The sequence below is a fragment of the Acanthopagrus latus genome, chromosome 23 (genome assembly GCF_904848185.1).
Source record: "Acanthopagrus latus isolate v.2019 chromosome 23, fAcaLat1.1, whole genome shotgun sequence".
Classification (NCBI taxonomy): domain Eukaryota; kingdom Metazoa; phylum Chordata; class Actinopteri; order Spariformes; family Sparidae; genus Acanthopagrus; species Acanthopagrus latus.
The window spans coordinates 11,716,668-11,734,494 of record NC_051061.1 but is presented as its reverse complement, the minus strand read 5'-3'; the positions used below and the strand labels follow the sequence as shown (position 1 = coordinate 11,734,494).

Here is a 17,827-nt window from a genome sequence, read left to right as displayed (position 1 = left end):
GCCGACACTGCTCTCAATAATGGTGTTTGGATGGATCGAAAAAGGTCTAGACCCGGGCTACAACGCAGCAAGGCATTAAGAATTTGTAGTATGTAGTTTAGAGACTATTATAGACCCAAGAGGAGACTGATAAGAGCGTGGGACTGAAGGTGAAATTATAAATCCATTCGCTACTTCAGCACCATGGATTATCAATACGCAGCTCAGTTTGGCTACAGATGTTTCAGAGACTTGGATTCTAACTTGCTCAAATCTCAGTCTGATAAAGGATCAACGACTAACAAACTAACATTCAACTAAACGAACCCTCTGCCCCTGCCCTCTCTCTGCTACTAGAAGGGATGCAGGTTGACGAGGGGTAAGGCATCCCCGCTTCAATGCCGTTCTTGTTGTCTGTACTGAAAACACTCACAGGTCGACTCCAACACGACTGCTGACTCACCTGGGGCCAGAGAATCCCTTCACCTGCCCAAGACTTGTCACAACAGCCAACTCCGCTCCAGGAGTTGAGTTTCAAAACCGGTAACGAGCCAAACTATATCTAAAATTCCCAGAGTAGTTCTGGCTGGAGACCCGGTCCTTGCGGCCAGGCGTCATTCCTTCCCTGCAGGGCGACTGGCAAGGCACCAGACCTAGATTGTGCAGCAACCACACCAGAAAATTAGAAGTTCATTTGCATTTATTTTCATATTAAACAGTGTAATTATAAACATTTCATTCAATTACACTAAGCATGATAAATATGAAGTAAAAATATTTTTAAAATCTACAAGTTTAAAGGACAGAATGATTTCACATCTGCTTTTGTGTCTTAATTTAACTGCTTTTAGCCAACGACTGATATGTTCCTCCGATCAACTCAGCTTTTAAGTTACAAAATGAAACCTCATACCTAGAACTCAGTTACATCATTTCCCATTTACAGACAGAAAAAAAAAAAAAATAACATTTACATACATCAGTACAATTCAACATTAAGTTACATTTCTCAAATGTGCAAGATTAAGCAAATGTATACTGTAGTCAAAACAAGATTTCCTTAAATAAATGTTCAAGTTTAACTGAAGCACAGGCTGCTGGTTTTAAACAGAGGTTAACGTTATCTACTGTACAGTGCCTTCTGTATGGGGGCGGTGGAGGTGGTCATTATCTACGACAGGTGAAGCAGTTTGTCAGGTCATTTGTGACGAGACCTTTTTAAAAGAATAAACCATACAGTAACTGTATAACTTACAGTTTGAAGGAACTGTGTTTTTATAGCTGTACATGAAAACCTTTTTTTGGGGGGGGGGAGGGGAGTGTGTGTTGCTCCCTAACTGTTTGCATTATACTCTGTACAGAAACACGTCCCCCAACAAATCCTCTGCAGCCACAGAGACGATGCACGGCCTGCAAAAATGATATCATACATTAATGAATCGACGAATGCTTAAAATTGCAACTGGACAATGAGTCCTTAAGGAGGACAATGCCATCTGAATAGGTTAATTAAGTTTGACACAAAGTAAAAAAAAAAAACAAGAAAAACAAAGGCATGACTCTGTTCATGACACTGAAGTTGATAAAAGCAGCAGTGTTCTTCGTTTTGTTTTTTTGTTCTAGTAGTGAAGCTTTAACTCCCTGCACATTACCGTAGAAATGCCACCACGTTCACCAGCTCTTCCAATGAACTCAAATTTCAACTGATTAAATCAAACTCATTGCACATTTGTTTACAAACAGCTCATCACATTTCTCCATTCTGACATTTAAAAATAAAATCTCCCACTTTTTTTTTTTTTTACACAATGATTTTAAATTTTGTAGTGATAATAAACAGAGGAGTGCAGCCTTTTTTTTTTTTCTTTTTTACAGCATCGCAGGCACTGTGATAAAACCCCAGTGACATCCCAGCAACTTGCTGCACAACCTCAGAGCAAAAAATAAAGATTAAGCATTACAAAGATATCTGTAAAGATCTTCCTCACCACTGTCTTTCAGCCGGACCAACTCTGTAAGGATTCATACGACAATCCTTAGCTAATAACAGCAACAGTTCTTACTGACACGTCTCAAAAATATGAAACTTACTTCCTGTTAACGTTCCTTTCAAAACACAAATAAAAAGGAACATACAGTGTGTCACCTCCCACATGAGGGATTTTTAGTTAAGGTAGTTATCAAATCATCCTATGCATGGATGGTGCATCCTAAATGTCAACCCTTCTTATTCAAATGCTGCTACAGAAGGATACCACACATACTGTCTTCTCCAAATTAGGAGACTTCGACTAATACCCAACAAGAGTTTACCAAAAAAAAAAAAAAAAAGGCAACCACTGAAATAATCGCACAACATGAAGGAGAAAATTTAAACAATTTAAGAGAGCAAAAAAAAAAAGCTTGGATCTTCAGTTTTAGGTCTGCTGAAATCAAAGAGCTTATTCCTATTTGGCTGTAGTGATAAGTTTGTCAGCCCAGTGTGTTGAACTCAGAACATAAAGTCTGTTTTTTTAAACCTTTTTTTTTTTTTTTTTGGTGATGCAAAAGTCCTGGAAAAAGGAGTGCACTTGGACACACAACAAAAAAAAAGAAGCAACCAAACACCTGGAATGTGCTTGATGAGTCTTTAAAGCAAATATTTAGAAACTTCCCCCCCTCCCCCTCCAAGTGGAATTGCACTGAACTGAAATCACACACACTGATGTAGCTGGAGAGGTGATGTGGCTCAGACCGGGACTGGGACTCGTCCGTCTTTATTTGCTGAAAGTCAAGTTTTGCAGCCATTGTTCTCATGGCCATCTCCATGTAGATAAAGAACAGTTCTGCCTGAGAGAAGCATCCGCGGTTTGTCCCACAAACTTTCCCAAAAAGTGCGAGTATAGGTTCATTTTTTAATAGTGTGATGATGAATGGTCCCTTCATTTATCACACTAGTCCTTTTCTCCATCTTCACTGCTTCCTGAGCGATAAAAAAGAAATTGAAGACAGTTAGATTGTGCTCAGCTGATTGATAGTGATAATTAACATGACTGCTTCATATTATTACAGTGCTCAATGAGCTGCTGTATGTAACCTGATGATAGTAGTCGGTGAAGACATTGACGAGGAAAGTGACAATGTCATAAACATTTATATAAGTAGTTAAATATGATCTTAACACAGAAATACAAATAAAGACTGCAGTCAAACAACATTTCAAAGGAATAGTTTTTGGACAGCTCAATAAAAGCCTGTTGGTGTAGCATAAAGCCATGGACATCTCATGATACAAACTTTCTGCTGTTGTGATTTGGATCCACTACATTTCTAAAGAATTGCAAGACTTGCCTCCTTGTTCGATGTCTGAGTCAGTGAGATGTGTGAGGGAGAAGCTGGCGATGCTGGCTGGTGAGATGGAGAAACGGGAGTAGTTTGAGGAGCTGGTCCAGCTGGGCTCCAGCACGCGCCCTACTGCAGGGGGCGGAGAGGCAAAGCGAGATGCCGCCGATACGGACATAGCCTTTGATATGGGGTCTTTATCCGCCTTGGGCAGGAAGGCGGGCGAAGGGGAGGAGAAGTCATCGTCCCACTCAAAACCGCCACCTGTTGGAATTAAATGAACCAGTCAGAACACGTAATGCAAAGATGATAGTCTGTAGCTGTGTACATTCAGTGGGTTTTGGCCCGACCTTCTTCGTCTGTGGAGCTCTCGGAGTTGGTGAACCGGTTCAGGTAGCTGGCAGTGGACACCGGGCTGCTAAACTCTGGTACCTGGCTGTTAGAGCCCGAGGAGTGGTCACCCAGTTCCTTGGTGGGCGTCTCCTACATCAGAATGAGTTGGATTTTAGTTAAGAATGGCCGCATGATATCACCTGGCTAGTTACAGGTACAACAAAACAGACAATACTTTACCTGGTCAAACAGGTAGACGGTGACATCATCGAAGAAAGACACAGCTCTTCTGGAGTTATCTGCATTACTCCTCGCAGCAAACGGGGAAGACGAAGCCTCGATGTTCAGCGTCGTCGGTTTCAACAAGCTCTTCAGGTTCTTTGCACTGCTGTCATCAGAAATAATAACTGGCACGGTGTGCACGCCGTCGTCCTCGCTGTCTGAGCTGGAGCTGTGCAGCTGGTATGCTCGGATGTCGTCGTCAGAGTCATCGCTGTTCTCGTCCTCCTCATCCGCATCCCCGCCATCCTCCTGTCCATCTAAGCCGTCCCGCCTCCCTAGATAACGCCCCTCCATTTCCGGCTCTTTTATTTTATGGCCATCACTGGCGTAGGTCCTGGTAAGTTTAGCGTGACCCGTGATCTCTGCTGTGGGCTTTGAGGGGGCAGCAGAAGGGAGTGGGGTTGAGGTTTCTATATCTTCTGATGGGTCTGGTTGATCAGGACATGCAACGTCCTTCAACACCTCTGGTTTGATGTGGTTGCTGCTAGACTCTGTTGCCTCCTTCTCACATTTCGCGGTAAGATCTGCCTCTGGTAACGTCCCCAGAACATGAGGGTCAAGTGTTTCTCCATCAGCCTGTGCTTCAGTGGTTTCAGAAGATTCTTGCTGAGAAAATAAAGAATCTACATCTCTCTCCACATTAACCTCCGATGGCACGCTTCCAGCTGCCTCGCTGACGGAGTTCCTCAGCCACGTGACTTCACCGGAACCTCCCACGACTGTTTCCTCAGACTTCTTCTCAGCTTCTGATTCATTGTCTGAGAAGTAAGCAGAGTCTCTGTAATTCATGCCCATGAGTGGTTCCTCAGCTGGGGCTTCATAATCTGGTTGCTGGTCCTCACTAGGATCCTCGCTGTGAGCGTTCAGCACGCCCTCTACTTCAGAGATAATAATTTCCGGTGGAACCAGATTTGTCGCAGCCGAGGGCTCCTCCGTTTCCTCCGTTTCCTCCTCTTCTTTGGCAACACTCAAGCCATTTTTGACAGGGGACTGGTCTTTGACGCTGGGCTGAGAGTTCCACTCAGGAGACTCTAGGTTCTCCGTCTCATATCCACTGTCTGATATTTTGTATGGAGGCTGGAGTTTGTGTTGGGCTATTTGAGCACTCAGCTCTTCTCCGTGTTCACCCAGCCTGTGGATGTCCAGAGAGTCTAAAGAGTCGGGTGTCTCGGCAGAGTTATCAACAGTTGGTAGCGTGGTGGACATACTGTCTTCCAGTAAACTGTCCTGGCTGATCTGGTCCAAAGACGGCCCAGAGACCAACAAAGACGATCTGACAAGAGGACGCCCACTAGTATCCATAAAGGATTCCTCATGGTCAGATAGAGTGGTTTCTAATTCTATATCTGCATCCTCAATTAGTTCACTCAACAGATCGTTACTCGTTAGGTCTTCGCTGTGTCCGTTGTCTGAGGACAATGCTTGGACTTGCAGGTTTTCAGGCATTTCACCTTCTGTGGGCTGAGCATTATCCTTTGAGGCTCCAATGTCGTCTTCAAGGCTGGGAATTTTGGCATCTGTGCACAATAAGTCTGTAGTGGCACTTTCAGAGAATGCAGGGGTGTGGTCATCAGTTTGACTGATGATGATCTCGAACCTCTCTGAGGTAGAATCAAAACCAGAGTCTACACCTCTGTCTGAGGATTGCAGCAGACCAAGGTCTTCGGTGGAAGAACTATTTCTAACTGGCAGCTGGTTGCTTGTGTCGTCTTCTGAGACCACTGTAATGAAAGGCACCAGTGTTTCATTTTCTACCAGAGACGGACCAAACTCCCCCAAACTGGCACTTGGAGAGTCTAAAAGTTCCTGTCTTGAGGATGTGCTACTTGCTGCAGGTTTTAAATAAGTGTCCATTGTGGTTAAGCTGCCTAAACTCTCAAAGTTGTCCCAAGAACGCATTTTGAATGTGTCTTCTGGCTCGTGGGCTACACCGGGTAAAAGAAAATTGTCCTGTGGGCTTGAGAAACTAGATCCGTCTTTCATCAGTCTCTGGTCTTTGAGAAACATGAAGTTGTCAGCAAGTTTTTCAGTATTCAGAAGCCTCTTCACATCTGAGTTCTCCCCCTCCACTTCCACAGAATCCGTTGGATGAGTGGCTTCTGAACTATCCCCTAAAAAAGAATCCCCATAGCTTTTATCTGTGTCTACCTCTTGGACTTCTAAAGGCGCACCTTCATGGAAAGGGTTCCCATTGCGTTCTGGAAGCTCCATAAAACCCCGGCCCCAGGAAGGAGAGTCCTCTTGCTTGGACCCCCCTTCAGTGAAGATGTTAGTGTGGTATGGACTGTCATTTTCAAGAGATGACCAGATGTGGCTGTCAGGTAAATATGAATCCTTGGAGTCAATACTTTGGTGGAAAAAATCAGCATCGGTGCTAGATTCATCAAGACGGACATCTTGGAGAACGACAAAGTCTTGCCGGCCTGCACTGAAGTCAATGTCTTGCCCTCTGTTCCCATCTTCCCCAACGGTGCTCTCTCCTTGTTCTTCCAGTTGTATATAATATTCATTTCTATTCAATGGCTTTTGTGTGTCAAACACTGGTACAATCCCAGGAATTCCTGAGGAACCGTTATCGCTTTCTTTGCCCACTGCTCTGGCTGCAGGATCAGGGAAATGAGCCTGAATGTCTTCACTGGAAACCGGAAAGAACATGCTGTGATAGTTCAACGTTGTGTCCATGCCTGAACGTCCATGGTTGCCTTCGTAGTGGTCGTGCTTGGCTGCCTCCCAAACGTACTCAAAGCTGAGGCCTTTGCTCGTTTCAGTGACTGTGAGGACTTCATCGATCTCTTGTCGCAAAGCATCATCAGCAAACTGTTCCAAGATTGGGAAAGAGGAGTGGCTGACAGTGGTCTGCCGTGTGGAAGGGTTAGGCTTGAGAGCATCCCAGCGCTGTTCAAAATCTTCTTCTATGTCCTTCTGGCCTTGCATGCGCAAGTAAATCAGCAGACGGTGGACTTCTTCTGCTGTGGCTCGCTTGTCTGGAGACAGCCAGCAGAATTGCAGGACTTCGTACCTGCAGTTGCAGGGCAAAAAACATCTTTTAAAATAACGGACAACAAATCAAAAAAATATATGTATAACTATTAATATATTTTTCTTTAATAATATTATTGGTAAGTAATTTGATATGAATAATCACCATCTGTCAGAATATGGAAGCTCCAGCTGTGGTTTGAAGAGTTTGACTTGTTGGTCCTTGATCACATGATTGAGAACTTCCCGGTCAGACAGATGTGGGTACGGCTGAGCCGCATTCTCCAAGAGCTCCCATAATGTGACCCCCAATGCCCTACAGAGAGGTGAGGGTAATATAACTGTTGGAATTTACAGCAGGACAAGAGTTATCTTGCACACTCCAAGTTCTGCAAGTAACATTGACTTCTTGAACCCAAACCATAAAACTTAATGAAGGGAAATGCTAAAAATATCTAAACCCATAAAAACAGCACAGTAACGTGAATGAATGCTACCATTGAAGCCGTTTACATGGGGAACATTCTGAATCTCAACATATTTCTAGTAAGGGGGGGGATCTGGCTTATGTAGCTACAATTACCTCATGTAACTCTAATTTATGACTGGAAAGCATTTGGGCAATGAGTCGTGAATTCAAGGAGGAGCTGAAAAGACTAAACAATGTGGAGAGATGCTTCATTGGTGCACTGTCAGTGTCTTTTCCCCTCTCCTGGTAATTATCCAGATTGTTTGGAATTCACCAGCTATGCAATTAGCAGAAATGGCTTGTTTTCTCAGCAATGAGCCAGAGGTGGACTGCAGATCTATTTACTGCTGTATTTCATTCCAAGTGTACCTCGCATGTATATCTTGATTACAGGACCTGGCTATGACTGAATCACATGCAATAAGGCAACAAAAATCTCTCCTTCTTTCTCAGTCTCTTTATAAAATATTCAGATTCAGTTTCACTGACAGTTGACAGTAATGTGGTTTTTTGTTTGTTTGTTTTTTTTTTAAAAGACCTCTACTGTCAGTGAAGAGCTACAGTCTGGTACCTACCAGACATTGCTGGGCTTGGTCTGCTCCATAGTAATGACACCCCCATGGCGCTCACCCACCAGCTCTGGAGCCAACCAGCGAAGGGGAGCGAACACATCATCCTCTGTGATGATGTAATCCTCCTGTAGTCAAATTGTAAAAAATGTCAGTCACACAACGTTGTTGCTACTTTTACAAACCTTTTCTTTCTGGAAACACTAACGCATTAAACACACACAAACACGTCATTAAAAAGCACTCAACAGAAGAAATGTGGTTGTTTATTAGCTCTCATTGAGCCTGTGGACTCCCACTTCGCCTCTCCCTATCTTTACAAAAATAGATTCAGTCGATGACCTCTGAGTATTAAATTCACACAGCCAAATTGACGGATCAGCAGTATTTAAAGAATCCAGTAGACAGGACTGCCTCAGGACATATGCAGCGTGTCAAGTTACTAAAGAGGATGGTCTCAATTCTTCAGTGAAATATACAATTGCTCAACTGGCAAACACCTGCGCAGCCAACGATGAAGATGGTTTATTTTCAGTCAGGTCATCTGGGGCTGGTTGCACAAAGATAGACTTTGACGGTGACTTCATCTCAACAAACAGCCAGACGTCAGACAGGCAACTTAAGTTCATCAGTTGCGCAATGAGGAGTTGCTCATAACCATCTTAACAAGGACTAATTAGTTGAAATCCTGCTTCAATTACTACTAAACTCTCATTTACATGTGTTTATATCATGTGAGGCATTTTTTAAATCTAAATTACTTGACTTACTATCTATGTTTTCTTCATCTCTTTTTGGCTATCAAAATAGCGCCTTGGTGAAAAATGGTCTGAAATAGGGTAGGTAACTTTTTTAACTTAAAATGGTCTAAGATTAGAGATGCACCAATTAACTTGCCTCTTTTATTGGTAAATATGTATTAAAAAAAAAAAAAAAATCTTGTTCTTGAGTTCTATCAGGAGAGCATAAACAAACGGAAATGTTTGCACTGCATCATCAATCGCAGATGCCCAGTCCCTCCCACAGTTTCTCTCTAGCTTCATAAATACTCCGGAGGGCGCAGTCAACCTTGGAGGGAGTCAATATCCAGGAGGGCGGCTTCTATTTTACTGTATATCGTTGGTCAAATCTAAGCAGGCGCTGAGGGGCTAGGGGCAAAGAGATCTAACAGACATCTTAATTGGGACTGTTTTAACATGTATCACTACATGTTACACATAGCAAAGAGCCACAGGTCGGACCTAAACCCTGTCCGACTGCTGTGAGGACACAGCCACCGCACATGGGTTGCATGCTCTGCCAATTAAGGTACTGCGGCGTCTCTAATATCAGCTACTTCTTAGCACACATTTACTCACTCAATAGTTTAGTGACTATATAAAAATTTACCACCACAGTAAGACTTAGTGGATTACCACTGGTAGACCAGCAATTTCAAACAATATCACATTTTTTATGTCTTCTCTTAAGTCCAATTTAAAGAATCTTCGTCTAAAATGGCCCTGGTGTTGACAAGAATATGCGCTTCCATACAGTAATTATGATACTGAGATAATCTCTCTGCAGAATAGATATGAAACTGAGATTTATACTTACTTTGTATCTGTAGGGTCCTATACCATAGTCTCCAACTTTGACTGTTAGGTCTGCAGTCAGATAGCAGTTCCTCAGAGCCAAATCACTACAAGAAGAGAGAGAGACATCAGCATTACACACGAGGACGGTAAATAGATCCTTCACACACGAACAAGTACCAAAGTAATCACTTATTATGAAGCACTGAAGTTTATGATCATTGATAGAAGGAAAGTGTTCAACTGATGCTTGTTTTTGTCCCAGGAAATTAATTTTAGGCAACACTTTATAATATCCATCATTAATAAAGCTACAGTAATATTCAATTTAGCTTTAGTTAGCAGTTATTTCACTGTTAACAAACATGGTAATGCTTTATTATCCATTTATTAAACAGTTGTAAAGGTTTACAAATAAAAACAACCAGTATATCAAGATCAACAATGGCTCCAACATCTGCTCCTAACCTTAAAAGGTTCAGATTACCTCTCAAGAATCAAGGGCAAAGGACACTAACAAGGACTCTTCTGTCATTGGCCTCGGCTCTTAACCTTGCAACAAGACTCACACAGGAGCTATTCCTGACTGGTGCATACAGCAGCAGGATATAGTTTCTAGCGGAAAACGCAGGTTCTAAAAACGGGATGTGGGGCTGCCAGTAGAGGGCGCTAAGAAACTAAGAGGCTCCTTTTGCTCATTAAACAGACACATGGTAGTTCATTCCACTGAAAGAAGAGGCCGGCTTTGGTTTTGCCTTTAGCCTTCCGGCAATTCCTGTGCACTGGGTCCAAACGAATGACACTGCTGACACCAGGGTTCTAAACTTGTGGAAGACGAATGGAGGTTTATTTTAAATGATCCTGTGCTGGTGGCTGAGAGCCTGACATACAGTAACAGCGAAAAGGAAATGGGTCCAACGTCTTAACCATACAAGGCTAATCCATGGCACGGCAATGGTCGCTCCTGTACCATCAGACACCAGTACAGTCTGGTGTTATTTCTGTTAGCAGGTCAGTTTATTGGTTTTATTTCTGTGATCAAGAGGAAAAAACCCTGTCACATTATGTTCAATACCAATAAATTGCTGTCAATAATGAGGATCTTTCATAATTAAACCAAGTTGAAACATTTGAAAGACAATAATGGATATTAAACAGTTAATATTTTTTTCTGTTTCTGCCAATTAGTCCTAAATCCTACATACTGGGCCTTTAAGAGGAAACTAAGCTGTGACTTATATGTAATCAATGTTTGAGAAAACATCAGCAAAATTTAAATTTGTGTGAACTGGTGAAAAGTTCTGGGTAGCAGATCAACCACTTAATAATCACAAACTTGGCTCATTACTTTACAGAAACTATCAAACTTGCACTGAAATAATAAAAAAAACAAAAATGTTGAGCAATCATTGAACCCTGCCTTTTACTAAACTTCCACATTTTATGAATGAGAATATATAAATGGCACAGTACGCGTTTTCCTCTCTTTGCAGCACCATTCTCAGCCTTGCATTTCAAAGCCTAAGTTTCAGCTTTGGATATCAGCCCACACAGCACTCGCCCCGAGGGTTTTGTGTCTGCAGTGCAGCACTATCAACATGCGTTCAGTTATGCCAGCATGTGGCTGCTCTCCGAATCACTATCTGTCAAGCTTTACTTAAATTTTGTGGCCGTAAAACAAAAGTGTCACAGAAATATTTTTACAATTGTAAATAAAAATGGTCCACATGGAGAGAAGCTTGTACAAGTCCCTTTAAGTTGTAACAAGGATTAAAACACAACAACAAATAGGAGGCTATCCTTTTACACACAAAGAGCAGAATCATCATATCCTTCTGGCAGCGGACAGCTGACACTGTGGCAATGCATGGGAGCTGTGTAATTGGAACTCTCTGAGCTTATTCTGAGCATGCAAAATAGAGCTGATGAGCGGAGCATCGTATGTTACCCCCGAGCCACACGTTCCCAACACCCCCTGTACCCTACTGGCTGCTGGTGGCCAGACATCCAGTGCCTGCTGGGGGTAAAAATGAAAATGAAACGTGGCCTCTCTGCTGTACACACCTTTTTTGGAGAACACTGGTACTCCTGAGATTGGTTGGACAGTGAGCACTCAAGTAAAACTAACAGTTGACCGAAGTCTTTACAATCCTAATTTATGATGTTTGTGGCTATATATTTACAAACTGACATTACATAAACAGTGAAAATACTTCATATTAAATCATATGTCATAGAAATGTGTACAAGTATGCCCTAACTTTAACATTTAGGACACCAACCTTTATATGTACTTTGTTTTATGTCAAGATTGTTAAACATATGACATTTCCATCAAATCTTTAATTCAAATGTCATCTAATTTAAATTCTTAACACCCAAATTATATCAGTTATGTTGCACAACAGGAAAGTAGCTAACATTTATGAGAGAAACACCAAAAGATTTAATTAATAAATGTCCTTTGGTATTAAACAGAAAATACAGCTAAGTGTTTAAAAAGAACCACATCTTCATTAGGTAATATCTATTCATTTATTTCAAAAGAACAACCAATCTAATATATGAAACTGAGGCAGAAAAGTACTAAATGTTACTGGGGTTGTAATCAAAATGTGTGACTGAAGTGTTGTTGTGTCTAGCCGTCACGGAGAGAGTGAGTGGTACCCTAAACAACAGCTGCCAGATTAAGTGTTATGAGACTCACAGTGCTTAGCTCACTGGGTGTAAAATCTGTGAGCTTGCTCAAGTGTTGCAATTCTGAAGTGCTACCTGTGCAGGAAGTTGTGTTTGTGAAGGTGAGTGACACCGGCAGCGATTTCACAGGCCATCCTCTGCAGCTGCAGCAACTCAGCGTTTCTGAACATCCAATCCTGCTGAGACAGATAGCCCCGCAGATCTCCCTGCAAACACACACACACACACACACACACACACACACACAGAGGCACACAGCAACATCAGTTCAGCAGTGTCAAATATAAATATTCAATAGATCCAGAAGAATCTTATTTGCATTTCAGAAATATGAGAAATTGAACACGTGGTTCTGGTTAAATGCACTGTGCAGAGACTGCCACACAGGGGCAGCAGACTCTCCTGATACTGTCTCCGCGGCACTTCTCACTGCTGATGTGTGAGAGGACCAAATAAGGGTAACACAGTTTAACGGACGTCTGTGCTGTGTCACAGAGATTTATAAATAAAAGAGTGTGGCTCAGGTCAGGAGAAATTAGTTGGGTGCACCAGTTGGGTTTTCGGAAGCTCACGAGAGGAAAGGGGGGAAGAGAACAAGGTGTCCCGTGAGGAGAGTAGGACATGATGCTTTGAGTTAATTAATCACACACCAACATGATTAACAAGCACGCTTGGTTAGAGAGAGTGATATCGAGACTCATGTTACCAGTTTGACTGATCAGAGTACCATTAGAGGTTAATATAACCCAGTGAATCTAGAATGAAGAAGTTTGCTTGACAACTTGGTAGCTACACCCTTATGTGTATCCTGCTTTAAATTCCATTCTGCCAAAAATGGGACCATAAGAATGACGATCATGCTGTATTGAGAGTGACTGAGATCACAAACTCATTAGGAAACTATATTCTGAAGTAATAAATCAAGTGAGAAGTAGTGTCATTTTCTCATAGACGTCTAGATTTCGTGTAACCAGTTAAGGTGCCCCTTGCTGGCCATTCGAATGACTGCAGGTTTGAGGTACTTCTAATATAGCTGTGAATGTCTGAAAGTTATTTAATAACATCTACCACAAGTGTGTAACAGTTTAGCTGTGAAACTTGTCAATATGGTATATTCTACTTTGAGTATTTCTGATATTTCACTACAATGGGTGCATAAAAAAAATAGATTCAAAAGGGCAGTCTGCACATGCTTGTCTACATTTTAGTGAACACTATATTTATCTCTGACTTCCAAAATGTGAAAGCATTTGAAATCATGTTTATAACAGGGTAAGGCGAAGGAGATTCCTGATGAAATGAACGGGGCCCCCCTGAGGATTGAGCAACCAAAACCATGCTGTACTCATCAGAGTCGCATAATACATGAGGCGCTTTTTATTAAAAAACGTCAGGTCGCACGCTGTTACTTAGCGTGCAAGTTTGTGTTTGTGTGTCTGTGGTTTTACTTTTCCCTGAGCTATCTCTCTACAAGCAGCTTAGATTGCTCATCTTATGTAAGCAGCATTGCTTGCTTCAACCAAATTCACCCCTGCACGCACACACGCACACACGCACACACGCACACACACACACACACACACACACACACACACACACACACACACCTCGGAGAAGCAGTCTTCAGAGAAGAGCTATATTAAATGTATGGTAAGCGATACCATCCCTGCCTGTCTTCATTTGTGAAGGCTCTGCAGCAGGTGATTTGGTCTGGGTTTCAAGGGGAGGATCCAACGCTGTTAATGAAACAACATTAACTGTGAAAGGCCAAAACAATTAGGCCTCATGTCTGACCCGTTAATAAACAAGATTCATGTCTGACTCAACCACCTCATGATCGAGTTATGTAAATAAGTGGATACGAGAAGCAGCCTGTGTTCTGATTACTATTAGCTTGTAAGCTAAAGAGAGCAAGTAGGCCATCAAAAGAAAATCAGGATAAAGCACTTAAAAGGTGCAATTTAGCCAATATGGTTAGCCACAGTTTAACCAACCTTCATTATTAGATCAACTCTATTTCAAAGAATGTGCAAGATTAATAAAGCCAATTAGCCTAAACAAATCAAGAAGGACACCAACCAGATAAGGACAACTTTACCCACAAGGCAAATTATCATAATGCTCAATATGCCTGTTGGCAAAGTATGGTCACTTAAGTATAACTTAATAAATGCCATGACAGAAAGAGCGCTTTCATTACACCATGAGGATTGCTGCTTTAACGCGCGTAATAAATGACGCAGATCAACGTCTTTCAAAAGCCAAAAGTCAGCTGGCTCATGTCTGAGACCCTGAACCAGAGAAGGGTCTGAAAAACATCCTGGCCTGGCACCAGGAAGGAGATCCATGCATTAGAAGCTGTCACTCACACTATGGTATGTGACATTCTGTGGCCCCTACACCAGTTGCTTGATGTATTTTGATGTCTAAAATGCTTTGAGTCAGGGTTACCCGGCACGGGTGATACAGGACAGAAAAACCACCATCAATCATCAGCCTGTCGCTTTACGCTGGCTTTTTGGGATACATCTTGTCCACTGCGCCGCTGCAGTGTCATATTTCATGTTTTGGTAAAAAGGCGGGATGACTGAAACAGCCTGGATTATTGATGACCGTCTTTAACTTTTTTTCCTCTCATGTGAAGCAAGTACTATTTTGAAGTTTCAAGTGGTGAAAACACGCATTGTGTAAGACAATATCCCACTTGGATGAAGCCCTCAAAAGTCTTTATCCACAGAGGAATAACAAGCATGGACATCACTCAGTTGTGCTACCCTCACACATTATCACCTTCAACAAACAGGACCAGGTCCACATCACGCTAGCTGCACTAATGAATCACATACGCTTGTGATAAGTCATTCACCTTGACTTATTTCCATCCCGTCAGAGACGATACAAGAGCCGACTGGGCAAGACCACAATGCCAGGACACGGGCCAGGCTTGGGCAGCTGACAATACACCGGCCCAATGAAGTTATGCAATGTCTGGCAACACGAGCCAAACCGGACCCTGCTGGAAGCGTTACCAGGTCATAGAAGTGGGAAGGCAAGGTGGGGGTGGAGTTACTCAGAGTGTATGTGTCACCTAAGCAGCAGAAATGCATTTCCTTCTTCCTGCAAGCTAACAAAATGCGGCTCAACATCCAAGGAGCAGAAATGAAAATGACGCTGCGAAAACAGATTCTAACTTGCTTCTAAAACTACTGTGAAATCAAAGTTTATAGCTCAGGTACGGCCAACTCATTGATCATTACCACAAATAAATCACAACCTGAATCCTGGACACACAAAGCAGATAATAGCTGGAACTGTGCATCTCTTGTGAACCTGGGTCCGAATCCTTCAGGTGGACACACACACAAGATTTATCACTGCCCGAGTAGGGCAAGGGTCATCTGATTAAACAGAAGAGCCACGTAGAGATGACAAGTAAAGCCTGCGTACTGACTGACTGGTTGTTGACATTAGTGGTTTAATCATCTCGGGTTATTTTTGAGGCTGCAGTTACGAGTGTTGCTGGTTGGTTTTCATTTTAAATCTTATACTCGGAGGCTGTTTGTCAGACTAATATCAAGACATCAGGTATAGTGAGAAAGTGTCATTTTTTCAATATCTAATAGAGTAAGATGAGAATAAAAAAACATTATATATTAAAACTGTAAAACATGGGCCACCTTGGGGCAGTGAAAACAAGTAGTTAACAAGGTTTATAAGTTGATATGGTAAACTTGGTGAACTCAAGTCTAATATTCACTCTCTTTTAGCTCTGTTTTAGATTCTACCAGTAATATCTGGATCTTTAGCTGCTCATAACATTAAAAGACGTATTACTGTCATATTTTTGCAGCCGTTCTGGGATTATAAACACTTTTCAATATAATTTTATGAAACAAACAACAAACTATAGCCTAAAATATTTAATCAGCATCTCTTCCTGAGTCTTACAACCAGCTGGACTGCATTAAAATGTGCAGTGGCTCCTGTTTCCTTGATTACTAATCAAACAGAATCTAAGTCAGAGTACATTTTTAGCTCCTTAATGCATTTGTCACCCCATAGGTTTTCTTTGGGAACGGCTTAGTTTACCTTAGACTGAGTTCAACAGTCTCCTACATACACAAGGTGCAACCCATAAAAATGCACAAACACAGCAACTGGCGGAGCTGACACTAGAGGAGCGTAAATGGAGCCTGTTGCTTTACTGGGTGAGGTGGGAATGTGAGAAGTCCCAAGCTTAGACTAGCTATGCGAGTTCAGGCAGGAGGAGGGGAGCGGAGGAAGGGAGGGAGCTCCCCCGGCCCACCCAGAACAGATAGAGAAACAGTTAATAAATCGGCTGTCGTGATAGAGCGTGAGTCACTTCAAAATGTGAAGAGGAACAGAAAGGGCTAATTTGGGATTGAGATAGTAGGCTCTCTGTCCTGATGGTCAGCAGGGAGGATCAGCTGTTCGTGCTTGCTGGACAGTATTTAAAGGGGTCTTGCCCTCTGAATTTGTGAGCTTAACAGACTGGCGAGAGCTAATTCTCAGATTTCTCAATTAATGAAGCCTTCTAAGTGAACGATGACCGAGATGTCAAGCAGTAAGCAGACGATCCCTCAGCCCCTCCACACTTGTACACAAATAATAAGAGTACACATTGCAGATACACAATACATGATTTCATTCAACGTTCATTGTAAAGTTGCTCCTTTTAGGTGCAACTAAAAATTCTTTAACGATCAACATTTGTTTGAGCATTAATTTGTGCCCATAAATGACACTCAGTAGAGCAGGTGGCCACTCACCATTTCACAGTACTCAAAGACAAGCAAGAAGGGAATGGCCTCAACACACTGTCCCAGGCACTGGAGGATGTTCGGGTGCTGCAGCACTCTGTAAAGACAGCTAATGTTAATTAGGACTGCAAAAATCTTTTTACATATTTCCTTACAACAATATCAGTAAGGTTTGTGAGGAGATTAGAGGAAAGGCAGAGGGTGCTGCTAACATTACTGTGATGTCATGGCTATTTCTGTCCACAAGCACTGCACTGATGTCCTTCCAAACACATAATCAAAACACTACCATTACTCAATCGAATATCAAGCATCTGAACTGCAGATTCAAAACATCTGAATAATAATAATAGTATCCAGTGAATGGAGTTACATTGTTTACCTGTATGGATCCCCCTGCTGCAGGAAATCATTCTGCTCCTTGGCACTTGCATTAGCTTTTAACTCTTTCACCACCACCCTGGCTCCACCTGGATCTGTGTAGATTTCACTCAGAAGAACCTGTTAATGCATACAAACTTTTAAGACTTGACGGGAGACAGAGAAACGGGCCAGATGGTAAAAATAGGTCCATTATTTCCCAGCAACTGCAGAGAAAAACACTGACAAAAGGCAAGAGACCTTGAAAAGATTAACATTTTTTGGAAAGGTGGCAAACTTGTACATTAAAAGGAAACAAATCTTACCTGACCAAACCAGCCATTGCCGATCTCTTGGATGTAACTCAGAGTGTGACGTGCTACCTGCAAGCCTGCGGATCCCTCTGTGAACCAATCAACAAAACAATGTTAACATAGCAGGTGTTGATCCTAAGTGTGGTGATTTCATTTTCAAGTACACAAA

General features: G+C 42.2%; 1 protein-coding gene across 1 annotated transcript in view; it reads right to left on the bottom strand.

Annotated features, from left to right (window-relative positions):
- Nucleotides 1–661: 661 nt before the first annotated feature.
- lmtk2 (lemur tyrosine kinase 2) overlaps nt 662–17,827 on the bottom strand; it is a 27,083-nt gene continuing 9,917 nt past the window's right edge. Inside the window, exons 4-14 of the mRNA XM_037088453.1 lie at nt 17,671–17,747; nt 17,367–17,485; nt 16,994–17,081; nt 12,279–12,409; nt 9,529–9,613; nt 7,939–8,060; nt 7,061–7,210; nt 3,874–6,934; nt 3,651–3,783; nt 3,310–3,564; nt 662–2,941 (exon numbers count right to left, since the gene is read on the bottom strand). Of these exons, the coding sequence (XP_036944348.1) occupies nt 2,913–2,941; nt 3,310–3,564; nt 3,651–3,783; nt 3,874–6,934; nt 7,061–7,210; nt 7,939–8,060; nt 9,529–9,613; nt 12,279–12,409; nt 16,994–17,081; nt 17,367–17,485; nt 17,671–17,747 (4,250 nt within the window). The 3' untranslated portion in view covers nt 662–2,912. The remainder of the gene's footprint in view (nt 2,942–3,309; nt 3,565–3,650; nt 3,784–3,873; nt 6,935–7,060; nt 7,211–7,938; nt 8,061–9,528; nt 9,614–12,278; nt 12,410–16,993; nt 17,082–17,366; nt 17,486–17,670; nt 17,748–17,827) is intronic.